The sequence below is a fragment of the Dysidea avara genome, chromosome 14 (genome assembly GCF_963678975.1).
Source record: "Dysidea avara chromosome 14, odDysAvar1.4, whole genome shotgun sequence".
Lineage (NCBI taxonomy): Eukaryota > Metazoa > Porifera > Demospongiae > Dictyoceratida > Dysideidae > Dysidea > Dysidea avara.
This window is the reverse complement of record NC_089285.1, coordinates 2,621,464-2,641,868: the sequence shown is the minus strand read 5'-3', so window position 1 is coordinate 2,641,868 and position 20,405 is coordinate 2,621,464. Positions and strand designations below refer to the sequence as shown.

The window sequence follows — 20,405 nt, the reverse complement described above, 5'->3', positions numbered from 1 at the left end:
AGAGTGTCAGTAATACTGGTAGGGTAATTAAAAGAATTATTTCAACACAGCTCTGTTTCTGGTCCTCAGTACAGCACAGCATATGAGAGCTTACAAAACATATGGCTACTTATTTCATTGTTACTTGAAGAGTTGTTCAGTCTCTTTTAGTTTACAAATAGCACACAAGTACTTAGACTCATCATGGCTTCCTTTGAAAATTAACAGCTTAAAAGTGATGATGCAATAAACCACTGAGTAGCAGTGAATATAGGATGAATGCCCTACATGGACTGAGGTTTAAGTAATTAGTCAAATGTTGGAACCACTAGTATCACGCTCCTTCTCGCAAGCTCCTGATATTAGCCTGACAGATGTCTGGTGAACTGGCATATCATGATTCCACCTATATACCCTTATAAAATATCCCATTATTCAGGAATGATTCTTCATAGTTTAGAAACCTGTTTTGCTCAGTTTCTAAATCCACGAAAACCTCGGCCTGAGTTCCTAGTCTATACATAACTATCTTTAAGATTTGCTTCCATAAACTGCTTGCTACATTTATCTCTGGGACTATACAAATAATGTGTTGAAACTTTATCAACATAACAAAACTGTTTGCAATGTTTTTACAATTGTGTACTTGATCAAAGTGTAACTATTTAAGGCCTTTTCACACTACAGTCAAATGTGCATTAAAGGCAGATCAGACCACCTGAGTCGGGATTGATCACAATGCGCATTCAATCTGGCTTCATGTCAATCCACCTCAAGAGGTGAATTGGCTTGACTTAATGTGCATTGGCTCAATTAGTAAGGGGGCGCTGTACAATCTTGAGATATCTCACTCAAAGCATGGCTATTGCATCAAGACTAAAGTGATGGCATACCTATGGCTTGTGGAAGCGATACGGTAACCATGAGTTAGTGTTGAAGGAATAGCGTACCATTCTGAAATCATCATGCCCGGTACATGTACAGGTTTCCTCATGACAACTAACCAGCTTCTTGGCTCCAACGTTTTGTAAGTGTTAACAACATTCCTTGCTGCGAATTCCAAGAAATACAAAGGAGCTAGTACAATTACCGATGCCATTTAAATTTTTGTTACGTAATCAATTAATCAATTCATGTGCTATAAAAGTGAATTGAATTCAGTTGCTGCACATGTAGTGTGAAAATGGATTGATGTGCATTTGATTCACTCTCAATTTGACCACAGCTGGATCCACATTCAATGTACATTAAGTGTAAAAAGGCCTTTACACAAATCCACATGATGTATGCACTATATGGTTGTTATGTGAAAACAGTTATTTTGTAATCAGATTGTTTAAAGAATAGCAATGGCTTCTATGTAACTATCTAATGCTTCCTATAGCTAATTGTAGAGTGTTGTGTTGAGTTTCTGTAATGGAGAAGGTGCTGGGCTAAATGTTATATGTATTAGATCTGTTGCAAATCTAGGTATTTCATTGTTATTACAAAAGGAGGCAATATTATTTTATATTGGAACTATGTGTCATGGTTTATTAGACTAACTTGCATTAATGTGCTATCACATTATATTTAGACATTTCTCAAATTTCTGTGATTTAGCTTTTAGCAAAGAAGCTACAGGTCCCACTTCAACATGCCAAGGAAGGGACGCAACATTTACATGTGAAGTATTGAAGACTGTTAACCAAACAAGAACATCTGCTGTTTGGTGGATAGGTGATCAGATGGTGGAGAATTCAACCAAGTACACTATCACATTCAACACTACCACTTCCCTTGTTGTACATAATGTATCAGTGGATGACGACAATGGGACACAGTATACGTGCAGTGATACTGATGGCACAATCAGCAGCTCCACTATCTTGAACGTGACAGGTAAACTACTTATAAGGCATACGTGTAGTGGTGAATTCAACTGCAATCAAGAGTAAATATCAACTATGAAGTAATATACGCACGCACACATACACATGCACACACATGTGCACACGTACACACATAGCTACGTATTCATACTCTAGACTCACACACCATAGTAGTTCATTAGCACAACTGCTAACTGTGTAAAGTAGTTCTGGTATCTGTAGTTTTCTGAGCTCTGTTTAATATCTGATTTTCTACTCAGACAAGATGTCTAGACAAGCAGTGGTATGCTAATGCTGTCAGGATTTAATGCAACACATCATACAAATATTATAAGGAAAATTAGAAATTATATATTTGAGTAGAAATAAAAGAAATGAAACAAAATAGGTCATCTATACCCACAGCTATAGTATTCCATAGCCATGCATGACTGAAGTAGAAATTAAATGTCCGCTAGTATAGTGTGTGAGCTCAACCTCCATAATATATAAACCTGCTCTAACATACCATAAAATTAAAGGATATTTTAAAGTACACATACAATACCAAGAATAAACTGTGTCCAGGAAATGAATCCTGTGAACACCAGTTAGTACATAAATCCTCTGTTTTGTTATGCAAGTGACTTCATTTGACAAGTTGATAAATATGTAACTGATCAGAAGAGTGTTACATTACAATGATTCTCTAAGAAGTACACTGATTCTGAGAAGTAGGCCATATCTATTCAATATAGCTGGAATTTAGGAACTTAACAATTCTCATCTAAAGTACAAAACAAACAAAATATAGCTACACATGTCTGAACATGATGGTATATGATGAACTTAGTTAGGATGACAGACGAGCAATCTGCTATTTGTCCAAGACGTTGGCACATCCCAGGAAAAAAATATCTTGCAAGGCTTGCAAGATTTGCAGTGCAAGTTCCTTGCAGCTGTTATTGCAAGAAACGTACACTAATCTTGCAAGCTTGCAAGAATCTTGCACTGAAAATGTCCCTTTTCTTGCAAGATCTTGGAAATCTTGCAAGATATTTTCCCTGGGATAGCTATAACAAGGAGTCAACTACAATTTTTTATTATGTTCCATTCCTGCTATGTCAATTATATGGTGTCTTAGTGGATTCCAACTTGTCTACTCTCTTGCTAGATATAGCTTGGTCCCTTGGTCCTTACCTACTCCTTTCACTTTCAGAGATACGCAATGAATAGAAGTATTCAGATGTATAATTCAAATATGGGAGGTAATTTAATGGCTTTAAAATGTTACTCTAAAATGTTTTTATCAAAAGTTATTAGCAAAGTGTTGAAATAAAATTTAATAGCTATACTTTAGCTATACATTACACTCTACTCGTGGTGCTTTTACCTTCCCCTCTGCAAGATCTTGCTAGGCAGACAGGTGTACCAAACAATGGATAGAGTAGGTTGAGTATTTTCTGATTGGTAGGATTTATTATAAAACCACTGTGTATTTATATGGCTTTAAATAGTTATTGTTTTTAAATTGGTACCCTGGCTAATCTCAGCCTAGCCTGGAGCAGTGTAAATTTATCAAGCTGTGCCAAGCTCAGCGCAAAAAGAGAAAGTGGACTGGCATGGGTTGGTCCAATGTGAACACATTCATATTATTAGCTCAGGTTGTAATACAGGGGCGTAGCCAGGGGGGGTTCAAAGGGTTCGGACAAACCCCCTTTTCAGAGTTAAGTTTTTTAAATCGTGATACTGGTTAACTAGAAATGAATTAACTTACACAAATCCACTGAAATGGGTAGCTACAGGTCTTCAGGCAGAAGAATTCAAGTACCTCTACTCGCTATTGCGAATGAATTTATAAGAATACACATGTTTACACGTGTACACGTGTACTCGGCCCCAGACCCCCGCTGTGGAGATTCTATACTTAGGGCAGAACCCCCCTTTTGGAAATCCTGCCTACGCCCCTGTAATAGTTCACTTTTGTTGGTCACATAGCAAGTATTTTCTACAATATAGGTACAACATACTACAAGGTGTGCCTCTACTTGACTTGTTATCGTTCTATGCAAAGTATCCAATGACTAACTTAATACAGTGGCTATAACATCATACAGCTTATGCTTACTACAATTTTAGATAGTAATACAAACATAGCGTATTGTATGGCATGTATTATGCATCATGCGCTTGTTTTTAGTCGGCTCCAGCTGCATGTGTTGAGCAGTTTTGTGAACAAGAGCTGACACGGAGTTCTGCAACTGAGTTAGAAGTAGCCTGATAGGGTGTAAGCTTCCCGCAAAGCGTTTTATAAACCTGGTATGTAATTTACAACATAAGTCTAAGTCATTAGCATTTGTTATATTCATAGCATCCACTAACAAATTACCATATATGGTTAAAATTGTGGTAAGACATCCTACATGCCATCAACCCAGAGGAAATGTTATGATCTCAACAGTAGTTGTGTATGAATATTGTTTAGTAGCATAACTCAGCAAAGCGAAGTCATAGTTTCATAGACCACATTCCTTTTTCTTGTTCTCTAGCATTTCCATAGACTGTTTATAAATGTGGATAGAAGCCTATTACAACAAAATGATTTGCTTTTGTGATACAATACAGGTTTCTGAAGTTTCATTTATTGTGTCACACATGCATAATGGTCTATAGGCATATAAATTACTTCTATTTCCACCAACATGTTATGTTAGGGAATATAACATACTTTGTAGATTGTTGTGGCTAATATTCTTTTACTCCTGTGTACTACCCAAAACTAATCCAGATCTGTTTAAGTATTGCAGACACCAATTTGCATCCACTACACCAAGCATGTAAATCACTCTTGAAATCTTAGGAGATCACGGTGAATTCATCCATGGTATTGATTTGCAGTGCTATAGGGACACCTTACATGCTTGTAGTTTGGCCCATGAAGAAACTTTTTCAAAAGCAATATAAATGCTACTGATCTTTGTCCTTGGTCAAAGTGAAAGTTGAAAGTCAAGTTAGAAATATGTAGTCAGTCAAAGGACAAGCACAGTTCATAAAGTGTATACCATGGTCAATACTTTTAGAACAACAATGTTAATGTGATTTGTAAAATATGGTAGAATTTGATCAAGAGTCAGGTACAATTTTTTTTGCAAAAATCAAGCTTATTAGTTGAGTTTGACCACTTTGACAGAGGTTGAAGATCGGAATACAGGATAAATTGGAGTGGCACCTCCTTGCAGAGAATGGGAGACCTATGCACTCTTCTTTCAATAAAAATCTGTTGTTACAAAATGGTATGTAGCAGTGTGGCTATTGCTAAACACTTTATTCGTAATATCAGTATATCAAATAATAATCATTTTCAGTAACGCTAATAATTGTGTCCAACCTCCTCTGTTTTCCCAGTAGATCAGAGCAGTAGTGACTTGTGGGTAACCATATCATTGTGCACATACTTATGGGTAAAACACCTTCTAAAATACACATGTTGAAAATGAACAGGAAGCCAGCAATAAATGTGTGGGCTATTGAATGAGGAAGGAAACCATGTAATACTGCTGTCTTAGCAGAAAGTGCATCGTCATTATGAACTCTTAATAAGAGCTCCTTGCATTGTTTTATGACTTGTAAGTTCCAAGTGTAGAGACTCCAACAAGTGCTAAAACAAGTCTTAACTTACAAGTTTCTGTACATAATTATGTTGATTATGCTCATTACCTACTTGTGTCTTTAGTGAAGTAGTCACAGAAACACTGTAAAGTTTAGCCAATAGGACCAGATTGGCTTCCAAATACATGTATTAGGTGTTGATATTATCAGGTATCCAACTGTTGTATACAGTTCAAAAGTGGATGTGCTAATATAGTTAGAAAATCTACGCATGATTTCCTTTGATGTCTGGACACTTAACAAGATTGCTATCTAGAATAGAACCTGTGATCTAGTTTGTACTACATTGACCAACAAATCGGCAGACCAAAAATGAAATAGCCTACTGTTAACTTACTTTCTAGACAAGACAGTTAGGCATCAGTGATGTACTACATGTCATGGTGCATGCAGCTGACACTGTCAGTTCAAAGGGTAAATCTTACTACTCACAGTCAGTGTACCACTTTCTCTCCAGTGCTCTTTCCTTACCTGCTTTGCTCAGGGAAATAGTTGTACTGTTAGTTAAAGACAGGCATCATGGGCACTGATGCACTAACACTGTGAACTTGATACTATCAGCCACAGTCCACTTTCTTTAACCACGTCATTCAGGGAAAATTTCAAAAACTACTTATAAGCTGACATTGGTTTCTACGCTACATGTGGCCAAGGTAATTAATTTTTGGGTAGCCAAGCCCACATCATCCTCAGATCCCTAGTGTAAAACTTTGTCAAATGTTTCCTGGGTTATGGTAGTACATATCCCTGATGTTGCCTTTGATCCATTTCCATAGCAAGGTGTTATGTGTACAATGTGTGCTATGTAGCTTTTGTTCCCACAGGTTCACCAAGCAGCAGTGACATCACCATCACCAACCAGTGCTTGACACAACTCCCACTGTCTTGGAAAAGTAATTCTGATGACTATGCCACATGTGGACCAATCTCATATAATGTGACAATATCACAGTTTGACCAGACGGTACAAATAATAACAGTTAACAACACCTCTTGTACTCTTACTGGACTAGTACCAGCTACCAATTATACTATAACTATTAACAGTTCCAACAATGCTGGACATAGTGTTTCATCTTCAAATGCTTCCACAATGGGATGTAAGTGCATTATGTGTTCTGTAGTACATTATAAGCTATGTGGTTTGAGTGACCCAAATTATCTTAGTCTATTGGGTCATTAAAACAGTCACTATAGTTAAAGTGTACTGAATACTCAGGCCATCAATTTATACCATACTTCCTCATATATAAGAGCCATATTGAAATAAACACTATAAGCTAGGGGGGAGGTTTCCAGCGCATTTGTAAAATAAATGCCTTGTCTCATATATTGGCCCAGGATATTAATGGCTTTAAGTCTTTCCCTTGCTGTTGCTGTTTCTTCAAACTTAATAGCAAGCCTTCTAGGGGATGAAGGTGCTACGAGTAGTCACATGAGTAGTCTGTGTAAATCTGCATACGTGCAGACAAATATCATACAACTGTTTGCCAATCTTTTTAGGCCTTCAGTAGTCAGCGCACTGTATAAAGGCTCTCTGCTTACTGTTACTATTAATGGTGCTTTCATGTTTTAAACGCATGGCATCACTCATACCTGTCTGTCCAGTGCCAAATAAAGGCCCCATTCATCTACAGCCTAGGTAAAAATGCTGGGAAGGAAATAAAAGCTTTATACAGGAAATAGGCTACCTAGGTCCAGTCATGGATTTTTTCTCCTTTCTGCAACTTTTCAAACACACCTTAAGTAGCTAATGTCTTAGTGTCTAATATCTTTGAGCAGGCTGTAGGACCAGGTGTCCTACAGACCTTCAGCACTTGTGTTGTAAAGCTTTAATAAAATAAATAAAAATAAATACAGTATGTAGCAGGCTCTTTTTGTGTTATACTTTCAACTTTCAAATTTGCCCTATTGACCTATTGTTAGGTTAACAGTATTATAACCATGAAGTATTGCCTGTAGAAATGCTTCTAATTGTAGTCACCTTATTCACAAGTACTCTAAAATAACTGTTTGTTTTACTGGCAAATATTATATAATACTTGCCACATGTGTTATTGTAATTTATTTATCTCCTCCTAACAGACATAAGTAATCTCAGGGTCATCACCAACAATATGAACTCAATCTCCATCGCATGGGACAATGTTATTATTAGTCCTAACTGTGAAGAAGAGAAACACTTGTTCTACCATGTTGACCTGTCACATCCTAATGGTACACATATCATGACCAATATGACTACTACAAACCACATGACTTTTGGAAATCTAACAAGCAACACAACATATGTCATTGGTGTAGCAGCTGCTATTAATGCTAGTGTTGCATCATCAAATGAAATAATTGTGACAACTGCTCAATCAGGTTAAATTTATTTGTTGTGTAAATAACATAATGTTATGTGCAATGTTGGATTCTGTGACATACAAACACACTGTGTGTACCTCATTCCCTATCTAAATGTATTTTATAGCATCAGAAGCGTAGTTACTAGATGGAGTGGCCTAATGTTGCAGCAAAAGTTATTGTAAAATGATAATGTTATTTTGTCAATATTTAATTCCTTAAATGAAAACAATGAACAAGTGAACAAAAACAATATTACCAATTGACAGGTCGCTGGTTAGCGACAGATTGTTAAAAGTCCAGATTATTTTTACATAGCCAAATTATCTGGAAGCTACTATTTCTAGTCATAGAACAAACTGGTAGAATTAGTTTGGATAGTTTTAGCAATTTTTAATGTCACGCACATGATTGTTAGTGCTGGAGTTGTGTTTATGAAATTCTTTACATAGCAGTGCTGGATAACTGTACTGTATTTGCCAAATTATCCACATAATTGTACTGTATGACTCATACAGTGCAGTTATGTGGACAATTGGTATACTACAAGAAAAACAGTACTCACCGCCATTCTCCTGCACAAAGTAAAGTATAGGAGAGATAATAGATTATATAAACACTTACTGATAAGAAGTGCTTCAGGCAGTTGAGATGCACACTGGCAGAGAACACACTATAATAATTAAAGTACCACCTATGATTGTGTGTATGAAAAATACAGGTCTTGGGACATGTTTAGAGCATTCAAGAACTCGGCTTTGTCTCATGCTGTAATAGCCTCTCGATATACCCCCTCATGCTGTTTTTTTGTACACATGTGCCAGCATTGCTTTAACTATAACTGATGGGCACAATATACAATATTCATTACCTTTTGATCCATTGTGCAGTGGTACTGACTGCTTGAGATTCTACTTGTACATTCTTGCTGTTTATAACTGAATTCTTTTTTATAACTTTAGAAAATGAAAGTTCCACTGATACCAACAATATAGTACCTGTGATTGTGGGTGTTTTTCTGGTACCGGTCATCATTATAGCCATTATCGTATCTGTGTGTTTTCTGATGCATAAAAGTAAATGAACAAAATATTTGTGTGAATGTTGTTTGTATGGCATGTTTGCTTTCAGAACGTTGTAAGACATCAATAGCAACTAAAATAGACACACCAAGTGTGCAGTCTCCTCTAGACGACACACCAAGTGTGCAGTCTCCTCTAGACGACACACCAAGTGTGCAGACTCCTCTAGACGACACACCAAGTGTACAATCTCCTATAGAGGAAACTCAATTTGGTAAGCAGAAGAGAGCAAAGTTAACAATAATTTTTGATCACAATCTTTGTATGTTCAATCTTTGTATTTTGTAAGTATCTAGCTACAGGGGTGTATTTAGGGCTGCATGGGGTTCTGGAAACCCCCTTCAAAATTGACTTGTGGGCTTGTAGCAAGAACACCAAATCATTATAGTTTGGCTGCACAAATATACAGAAAGATGGGAATATAGAGCAGAGTTACGGTGTATTAATAGGAAACTTGTTTTAGGGATGGAACAAGAGTATGGAATTTAAGTGAAAATGCTATCAATGGTTGAGATATACTCTAATAGAGCAGTCAGGTGTATTGCAATAGAGCAGTCAAAAGTACTCTTATAGAACATTCATACAATGATGGATTACAGGTATAAATATTATGAATAATGTTAATACAAGACTGGCTTGAAACATTAATTTTTGAGTTTTTACAGGTTTTTGCAATTGAATTCGTCCCGTTTGCAATTGAATTCGTCGGTATTGCAATTGAATTCGTCCCGTTTGCAATTGAATTCGTCGGTATTGCAATTGAATTCGTCGGTATTGCAATTGAATTCGTCGGTATTGCAATTGAATTCGTCCCGTTTGCAATTGAATTCGTCGGTTTTGCAATTGAATTTGTCGGTTTTGCAGTTGAATTAGTCGGTTTTGCAATAGAATTCGTCGCGTTTGCATTACAATTCGTCATAAACAAAACGGCTCCAAGAAACCAACCCGTTCATTATTATTATTATTATTATTAATGGACAAAAATTGCTTGGCAGTACAAGACTGTCAAGCTAGGCCGCAGGCCTTTGAGAGTGCCCATATCTTGTTGTTCTCCATAAATCATCAAGATTCTTCTTAAACAATGCCACAGTTGGTGCAGAAATAACATCTGCTGGAAGAGAATTCCACAAATTAACTACTCTGTTGGTGAAAAAGTTATGCCTCACTAGCAGCCGAGATCGAAATTTAAATAGTTTACGGTGGTGACCTCTGGTGGTATCCGTATTACTCAAAGTGAAAAATGAGGTAGGGTTAATGTCATAGTAACCATTCAATATCTTGTAGGTCTCAATTAGATCTCCCCTTTGACGTCTACAATACAGTGAATATAAACCAAGTCTCTCTAGATGAGTTTCGTATGGTAAATCAAATAAACTAGGTAATAACTTGGTGGCACGTCTCTGTACTTTCTCTAGGAGATCAATATCTTTCGCCAAGTAAGGGCTCCAGACCTGGATGCAATACTCCAAGTGAGGTCTGACATACATTTTGTACAAAAAAGTCAACAAGTCAACAGAAAAAAGTTTGAAGGACCTTCTTAGCAAACCAAGAACTTGCATAGCTTTTGCTGCAGCCTTACGACACTGTAGAGATGGTTTCAAGTCTTCAGTGCACCAAATACCAAGATCTTTTTCTTCTTGCACTTCTGTGATTTCAAAGGGTAAGTTGGTGGAACTGTCCAGCATAGAGTAGGTGAACGGAGCAGAGTTACCAATCCGCATCAGCTTACATTTAGCTATATTGAACCGAAGCAACCATGTGTGAGACCACTGCAACAATCGGTCAACATCACTTTGCAGCCTAAGGTGATCGTCAAAGCTCTGAATAACAGAATAAATTTTTGTATCATCAGCAAACATTCTTACATTACTTTCAATAAGGTCTGGGATGTCATTAACATATAATGTAAACAACAAGGGCCCTAAAACAGACCCCTGGGGGACTCCACTCACCACCTGAGCCCAAGACGACAAGTGACCATTCAACACAACTCTCTGGAAGCGGTTGGAAAGAAAGTTTGATAGCCACAAAGACAAATTACCACAAACACCAAATGCTTCCAACTTGGAGATCAATCTATGATGAGGTACAGAATCGAATGCCTTACTGTAGTCTAGAAATATGACATCAATGCCAAATCCTTGATCCAAAGCAGAAGTCCACTCTTCAAAAGTTGATAACAAGTTAGTAAAACAGGACTTCCTGTTAACAAAACCGTGTTGCTCACCATTAAGTATGCCTTGCCCATCAAGAAAGGTTACCAATTCAGAATGTATATTAGATTCCAGGATCTTAACAACTAAAGATGTCAAACTAATTGGCCTGTAGTTGGAAGCTTGGTTTCTTTGACCCTTTTTAAAAACAGGAACAACGTGTGCCTGTTTCCACTCATCAGGGAGGACACCACTAGATAAGGATTGAGAATACAGAATGGTTAAAGGTACATAAAGTGTGTTAGCACAAGCTTTTAAGACATAAGAATGTATACCATCTGGGCCAGGAGCTTTGTTAACCTTGAGCTCAAGTAGCTTCTGAAGAACTGTTGACTCTGTTATGTCAATATCACAAATACTATCTTCAGACACAAAGGAGGGAACAGGCATACTAGATAAATTTTCTTTGGTAAATGTTGACTCAAAGAATTGGTTTAGGGTTTCAGTCACCTCCTGGTCATCAGCAGTGAGAGAACCATCACTCTTTATCAATGGGCCAATACTAGGTCTAATCTTCTGTTTAGACTTAATGTAACTGTACAGTGCTTTTGGATTAGAACGAAGCTTGTCTAACAGGGACCGTTCATAAGAATTTCTAGCAGATCGTATCTTACATTTGACATCATTGCGTTTTGCTGGATAGGTGGCATAATCAGATCTTGATTTGGAATGTTTATATTTGGTAAAGGAAAGCTGCTTAGCTTTAATGGCTTTAGAGAGGTTTTTGGACCACCAAGGAGTAGGTTTATTATTTTTAGGAATGGAAGTCGGGATGTATTTAGCTATGGCATCTTGAACTGTCACCTTAAACACATGCCAATCATCATGAACATTGCCAGACAGAACTTCAGACCAGTTGATACTCCCAAAGTAATCATTCATAGCCTCGTAATTACCTTTTCTGTAATTGTACATAGGGACACTCTTTTTGGAAGGCAAATCATCAAAACACTTAAATTTCCACAGTAAACAAACATGGTCACTACTACCTAGAGGGGATAGATGTGTGACTTCATCAATAGAGTTTGGGTCAAGGGTAAATATTAAATCCAAAAGTGAAGGCTGTTGGCCTTGTCTGTGACGTGTACTACTGGCAACATGCTGAACTAAAAAACTGTCTTGAACAGTGTCAAAAAATGTGGATGCTGCAGAACTATCACTACCAGCACAATAGCTTTCAGCCCAATTGATAGTTGGAAAATTTAAGTCACCCATAATTAAAAGGTGTGTAAAGTTGACTAGCTCGTAAAGTCTACCAATGATAGATAATAGTTTTTGATTATTTATGTTAGATGAAGATGGAGCTCTATAAACGACACCAACAAGGAGAACTTCAGCGGAGGAAAGTGTGACTAAACACCACAAGGAATTCTCAAAACCTACATCAGATAAAACTTTACATGGAATAGCTGACAGTGAAGAATGTACATAAAGCACAACTCCACCGCCAACTCCAGATGGTCGATCGTCACGGAAAAGGTTGTAACCATTTAAGCAGAGTTCAGCATCGCCAATGGAACTGGTACACCAAGACTCTGCTATTCCAATAATCAGTGGAGAATGATCATACACAACTGCTTGTAGTTCAGGAAACTTATTCATAATACTTTGAGTGTTGGTAAAAAGACAAGTAATAGCAGACATGGTATAGCTAGCAGGCCCGTAGCCAGGGATTTTGAAAGGGGGGTTCTTTTTGACCAAAAGTGGACCTTTAGTAAAGGTCCAAATATTGTGACTGTTCTATTAGAGTGGTTGACTGCTCTATTAGAGTATCTCGATCTTGCATTGCATTTAATCCATGCAATGAATGAGTTACTCGAAGCGCTTAATTTAGTTTCTTATTAGTGGTATCTAGTAAACTTTAGCTAATGGACTTTTGCTCCTGAAAATTTGGACTTGTATACCAAAAATTGTGGACCTTTTTCCAAGAGGGCGGTTCTTCCGAACCCCCCGAACTCCCCCTGGCTACGGGCCTGGCTAGACACATTCCGAATCTTCTCATGATTATCAGTGCAGATAGAACAACTCAGTTGTTCTTCCGCACTATCTTGCCGTTTTTTATCCTATAGTTCTTTCCATTCTTGTTAAGATCAGCAAGCTGATTTCTCAAAGACTTATTGCATTCCCTCTCTTTGGGGGTCATATCAGGAGTGATAAAAACTTTGGACAGATGTTTAGGGACGTCCTTACCTCTCAACTTGGTACAATTTCGAAGAATCGAAGCCTTAGACTTTAATGAGTCAACTGAGATCTTCAGCAAACAAGGCTTGTCGCCTCTTTTACCCAACCTTACAGCATTAGTGATTTGAGTAGGCACACCCAATGATTTGTGAAAAATACTAGAAACATGATCAGTATCTTCCTTCTTCCTAGACTGACCGTCATCAGCAGTGGGTTCGGTAACATTGTGAAGAATAACATTCAACTTCCTCTTTTCTTTATCTTTTTCTTCATTCAGAACAGATGCCACAGCAGATGAAATACCACCAACAGACAACGATTCAACTCGAGGTAGAAGGCCAGGTTTTGGCAACACACTATTATCCTCATTGGCATCAGTGGACATCTCGTTACCCTCTTGAACTTCACAGACTCCTTCAGACAATCCATCGAGTTTGTGTTCTATTCTTTGGAGCCTCTTATCAAACAAGTCCTGCCTGGCAAACATTTTGTCAAAAAATTCAAAAGCACTATTAACCTTAGGCTGACATTGACAACAAAAAAACATGATACGAGGGGAGTTTAAGGACAACATATCATATTCACCTTTACTCATTCTAGCACACTTAAAGTGCTCCCAGGAACCACACCACTGACACTGCACTCCGTTAGGCCACTTATTGTTAATTTTATGTTTCAGATCAGGAAATTTGCTGTATGGAAAGGCGGGAGGGAGGTTCATTATTCATTATTCATACCATGTATTTTCAAACTGCATGTTTTTCCACTTGCATCCTTTGGCTGCAAGGAATAAAAGAACGTCGTTTCTAAGTTTTCTTTTTCCATTTCGAGGATTGGGGTTAACATCTGGTAACTGTTTATTGCAGAGTTCGGCTTGTGCTGCCATCATGATTTGCAACGCATTTCTGCACTGACCATTCGACTGAATCACCATTGTCGTCACTGTTGTCACACCAGATTCACTAGCAGATCTATCGCGCATGTAGTACTTGATAAATTGGCCAAAGGTAGGAGTAACCTCATTAATTTGTAGATCAGGATCCACCAAATCTAACAGGTCCTTTCTTTTACCAATAAAAACTTCTGCAATGCTTCCTACTGTTCCATCATGCCGTGGCGCCATTTTCTTGGAAATAACTTCAGTGAAAAAGGAACGAAAAGTAGCAGAAGGATGAATTTTGGCAATTTGCCAAGGCAACAAAGTACTGTTTGTCGACTTGCAGAACACAATAACATTTATGATATTCGAAGCCATGCATACTAGCTAACTGAATAACTCGCACGAAAACATTACAAAAATTTTTAAGTACAAAAAATAATGAAAAATTAGACAGGACTTCACAATAATGACTAAATTTAGGCGGTGCAGCAAAGGAATGCGGGAGGGGGATCTGAAACATAAAATTAACAATAAGTGGCCTTATCCAAAACATCCTCCGCACAGGAGGGACAATTGTTATCATCGTCTTCAGGTCTACGCCGCTTCTCTGGTTGAGAAGTTCCAGTTTGTTCTTCCGACATTTCTAATTAATGCCCGCCGTCAAACAAACGCCAAAAACGCTAAGAACAACCGCAGTCACCACACTTAAGCACTCTCCAAGGTAAAGTAAGAAACACCAACGGTAAATACGGGGTAGGCAAAGGTTATAAAGATTGATATAAGAAAGCAGTAAAATCACAAGCCACAATCACATAATCACATAGACATCCACATAATCACTTAAGAGATGAACTATTTATGCCATGGAGAGTTACACTTGAGACACTAGAAGGTAATTGAAGCTGGTAGTACGCGAAGCTGATAGCTGTCTGACAAGTTAATTAGCTCGCTCGCGAGTGACCACACCCATCGCGAATGGCGTAGTAGAGTTTGGAATGTTGCTGGAGAGGCTGCAGAGGAAGAATTATTGCCTTGTAAAGAGTTGTTTACTACTGTTGTACTTGAACAAGTTCTTGTAGCAGCTGCTACATCATGTTTTCATGTTTGCTCCAGCTGCCATTCTTGTTACGGACAAATTTAACTGCAAAACCGACGAATTCAATTGCAAACGGGACGAATTCAATTGCAAAAGCGACGAATCCAATTGCAAACGGGACGAATTCAATTGCAAAAGCGACGAACTCAATTGCAAACGGGACGAATTCAATTGCAAAAACCTGTAACTACAGAATTTGGATAGCTATTTGGATCACTACAATATTTCTGACCAGCCATATAACCAAAATTGATAGGACTTGAGGGAGCTAAGCAACTATAAGCATGTATTGAAGATAGCATATGTGACCGGATTTGCAAAAAGGGGTCTTCCACACACATCCAATTTATGAATTTTGACAAGTCAAAACTTGGGATTGGAAAGTGCTATCAACTTGAAACTTGGTTAGTGGTGAGCACCAACATAGGTGAATGGATGAAAAAAATTCAGGTTTGTATCTTTCTTGAACGCTAAGATATGGTCTTCAAAGTTGATGGAATTGGATGTATGTTGAAGACCCCTTTTCGCAAATCCGGTCACATATATTGATAGTTTATATTATCCATAAAGTATGAACTAGTAGATTTTGAAGTATTTGATGTTCAAAACCAGTCAGTGGTGCCTGTATCAAACTCACTACCATATCTGGAAACCTCCTTGGAGAAATCTTGGATATGCACCTGAGCTATAAATCAATTGTGTTGCTTATATAGTGGTGTCTGTTAAAAAGTGATGCATATATAAGTAAAAAATTTGTTCAATGTTTTGCAAATAGTACATTTGTGTATTTCAACTATATACTCTGTCTTTTACTTTGTACAGCTGTTGCAATCTGTTATCATCATCTACTGGGAGTCAATGCAGAAACTGATGGTAAATTATGTATTTGTGACTCGGTCGGAGACAGTAGCTAAGATTTAAACTTAAACACAGAATTTACTAGTCTGGTTTCCTTAAACCTGACCCTTTCCTTATACACCCACTAGAGATGCACCATTTTTGCCGGCAAAATTTTTGGAAAAATATGTTGGTAAAAACAAAGAGCAAAATGTTGGGTGGAAAATTGGAAAAATGGGCACCAAGTAATGGCAACTTAGCACATTTTGAATGAAAAATATCGAGATACTCTAATAGAACAGTCATGCATAGTATTAGGACAAAATATGCTCATAGGAAATGGTGACTACAGATTGAGATATTCTAATAGAACAGTCAATATGTACGAAAGATTCTAATAGAGCAGTCACACATGCTTGTAAGCTTGAGATACTACAATTAATTTTTACTGATGCTCAGCAAAATAGAAAAACGTCAAGCAAAATATTGAGCAAAATAAGTAAGAAATAAAAGAATTGCTGGAAAGTAAAATAGGTGGAAAAGAAGCAAAGTAGGCCCATCCCTACCACATCTTCAGCAACATTCTGAGGCTATAAGGATGCATATATGCTTGTACAAAATACTGTATTAAAAAGTATTTTAAAAGCAATTAGAAGTTCATGTGTGAAAATGCAGTGAAACAAGAAATGTGATCAGGCAGCATAGTTACGTATGTAGAAATATCACTAAACTAATAAATTTAATACTCTATAGTTTAACTCTTTGTTAAATGTAGCTAGCAAAATGGCACTGTGTTTGGTTTCTAAAGTGAAACAAATTGTGTGAATTCATCTATCCACTTCCCTTCATAATAGCATCATATGATTTAGTGGCATCACCTGTAAGCAACATTTTGATCCAAACATAATGCCTTAGTAAAAGCTCTTCGCATAAAGAAGATGACGGTGAGAAGAATAAGAGCAAGGCACTAAACTAAAAATGGGCACTCGTCGGGACCCAAAAAAAACACATACCATGAGATTTCTTACTTTTATTAACCAGCAAGGGTACTTTTAGAACCACAATAACATTATCCTTCTGCAATTACGTGTTTACCCAACTTTTATTTATGCAGGTATGACTCAACACCAGCCAGAATACAGCAGCAAAGACACTGCAGGTATAATATTATCAATGAAACATGTTTCTGTAACCCATTTTGTTTGTTGTTAACATAATGTTCATTTATAGAGTGGCCATGAAACTTTATTATATGTTTCTGGTTCCCTTCCTGGTCATTTTTTGCAGAATGAATTGTGCAATCACCATACAATAATTTATAATATTTTATATCTGTTGAAAGGTTCATGTCTTGTAAACACTCTTTTCTTATAAAGATGCACTAACTTTATACATTAACCTTGTTTTTCCCTATAATTCCATGTACTGCTATGTCAATGTAGTATACCACATCAAAAAGTTGCAAAAAAAGACTGGTCATCGGGTCAATTTTGAGGAATGGTAGGATCAGAAACGTAGAATTAACTTTGCACTAGTGCTGAAATGAATAGCAATTTCTACTATTTGAATAGTTGTGAACAAAATGACCGAATATTTGATTATTCTTTAAGCTTATACTTCTATTGAATAAGTACTACGTACTGAAACCTTTTGTTATGGAGCAAGGTAAAGTCTAAGAGCTATTTCTACCTTTTCTAAAATATAATTTTTACTGCATAGATACATCACTTCATTTACAATCTTAAGTTTCAAGGCTGGCTTTCCATCTGAATACAGTGTACAAAGTGCTAACGATAATTTGAATAGTGTGCGATTCATGTCAACCAAATAGTCAAATAGCCGAATAAGTATTTCATGCTACTTTGCACAGCCTATTACATATTCTAATTACACAATGCAGTCCACTCAACTATAGAGGATATATTATAATGTAACACTTTCACACCTCAGATCAAAGGAACCGCCTGGGCTACAACTGGGCAGTGATAATATAGATGTTGAGGCCAAAATCGATTGTGGGGATCGATTGAAAAATACTCACATGATTAGGATGCACAACTTGGATTTTGCCATGAAAGCTACTCAGACAGAGAGCATTTTGTTATCTTCGCCATCCTACGAGTTGGAAAATGTTGTACTAAGGGGAGAACTAGTGCTATAGCTTATTCACCGATCGTTTCTACACGTTTTCAAAGACGGACATACCCCTATCACAAAGCTACCACTCTGCATGGAGTAGCCACTCTACAAGCAAGCTTACCCATCTAGGCCTTTAGTGAACTCCGTAATTTTCCAGAAACAATTCAATTAAAACATTAAACTCACATAACCAAAATTCTCCGTGATATCTGTAGGATATGTTTGTTCATTGTAACCAGAATGTACTAGCTGCTGACCCATAATCGAAAATTTTAGGTATGCATATATAATATATCCAGTAGCTGCTCTCGTATTGGCTTGGGTGATTGATCGCCCTGTACAGGCTGTCAGGCTGATAAGTGTTACATATTAATAGTAACATGGGGCATTCGGGCTTTGCCTGATATGTATGCCCAACTGCCCGAGCGCCACAGCCCCGAGGGCAGTCAGGCATACATATCAGGCAAAGCCCTCATTCCCATATTACAACTGTTACTTGGAACCTGTTGGACTCACATTTGTGGTGAATTTTCTTGGCCTTACTAGACAGACAACTGGCTGTGTGAGACAGATGGATTAGTGTATTTTCTCACCTGGGGATATTGAACTTTCCATTAAAATAATGGAGTAGGAGTAGGTCTCCCTTCACCCTTGAGGGAAGCCACTTGATTTGGGCATATGTGTATAGGTTACTTGATTTACCTGACTTTTACTTTCAAAACCCAGCTAGGGGTTAAGTATAGAAGGCAACCCCCTTGCAACCATTCTATAACTTAATCATGAACAATTTTATATTTAGATTTTGTGGCATATTTTTAGTTGCAGCTGATGTATTTGTTTTATATGCTATTGAGACTAATGATCAGTACACAAGAAGAAAAGTTCATGAATTTACAGACTTCTTACGAACAAGGTGTAGGATCAATGCTGACATTGACCTGTATCATGGCTCAGAAAACAATATAAATTGGTCATTATGGACAATACAGAAATCAACAGAGTGTATTAATAATAAAGGATACATCATATTGATATGGTCAGAAACAATGGACACCTTATTGAACCATAAAGATTCCAATGATAATAGTCATATTAGAATGGTATTTGCTCATGTTGATCGTCAATCACTACTCAGTTTAATAACTGGAAACCGTACACATATTATCATAGTATTTTTGGATTCTGTTATGTCGATAGATCAGATTAGAACTACTTTACCTTTTAATTTAAGGTATGGGACAGTGTGTAGTATTTCTCTTCATGATATACCAAACGATATGCCAATTGAGGATTTACCTGATTTGGAGAAATATTCTGCTTTAAAAAATCTCATATCAATCTTAACTCACCAACAGCAGTTTGAAAGACCAGGTCATCAGGTTGCAGAGGGTAAGTAGTACAACTGCTTTAAATTATTTTTAGTTCTTCAATTTTACTTTGCAGCTTCTCAAATGAGTCATTCATCATCAGTTTCTGATGACATACCATATCCCACTGCCACTGCCACTAAAAATGCGTTAAACCAGGTAAATTGCTGTTATAATAGTATTGCACAGTACTTCATGTTCTTGTAAAAGTGACCTAAGATCTGTCCAGTATATACATACAGCAAATATTTAAATAAGAATTTGGTTAATTGAAAACCAAAATGATGTATCTATTAGAGTAGTCAAAATATGCAAAATTTCTGTTTATTTTTGGAAGTGTTAAATGCATCATTTTTAAGGTGATTTTGCACACAATTTCAAAATTTTCAGCTATCTGAATACCTATAGGGATTTGGATTACTGAGGTTACACTGTAACTCCCCATAAATGGCCACTTGTAGCAAAAGTATACACAAAATTTTGGTTATGTGTATATCTATGCTGTTGTACACGTAAACTTTTGGTACTAGCTTGGTTTTATTTTACAGCTTAGTAAAATGGACACAAGAAGACCACAATCAGTCTACTTAGAACACAAGATTACAGGTGCTGGGAGAATGATGCCAGGTTTTAAAACGTCTGTAGGAAAAAGTAAGTATAAATTCTAATAACATGATTTCATATTATATAAGTAAGCACCATTTTTTTATAATTACGATGCTAACAAATCACCAGATCGAGCTTAGCTACATAACGAATATCA

At 37.1% G+C, this 20,405-nt stretch overlaps 1 protein-coding gene across 1 annotated transcript in view; it reads left to right on the top strand.

The window, feature by feature from the left end:
• Positions 1-20,405, top strand: part of LOC136244277 (uncharacterized) — a 30,283-nt gene that overhangs the window by 7,620 nt on the left and 2,258 nt on the right. Inside the window, exons 3-12 of the mRNA XM_066035822.1 lie at positions 1,582-1,860; positions 6,323-6,598; positions 7,584-7,865; positions 8,810-8,923; positions 8,979-9,143; positions 16,122-16,172; positions 17,251-17,295; positions 19,095-19,664; positions 19,719-19,801; positions 20,191-20,293. Of these exons, the coding sequence (XP_065891894.1) occupies positions 1,582-1,860; positions 6,323-6,598; positions 7,584-7,865; positions 8,810-8,923; positions 8,979-9,143; positions 16,122-16,172; positions 17,251-17,295; positions 19,095-19,664; positions 19,719-19,801; positions 20,191-20,293 (1,968 nt within the window). The remainder of the gene's footprint in view (positions 1-1,581; positions 1,861-6,322; positions 6,599-7,583; positions 7,866-8,809; positions 8,924-8,978; positions 9,144-16,121; positions 16,173-17,250; positions 17,296-19,094; positions 19,665-19,718; positions 19,802-20,190; positions 20,294-20,405) is intronic.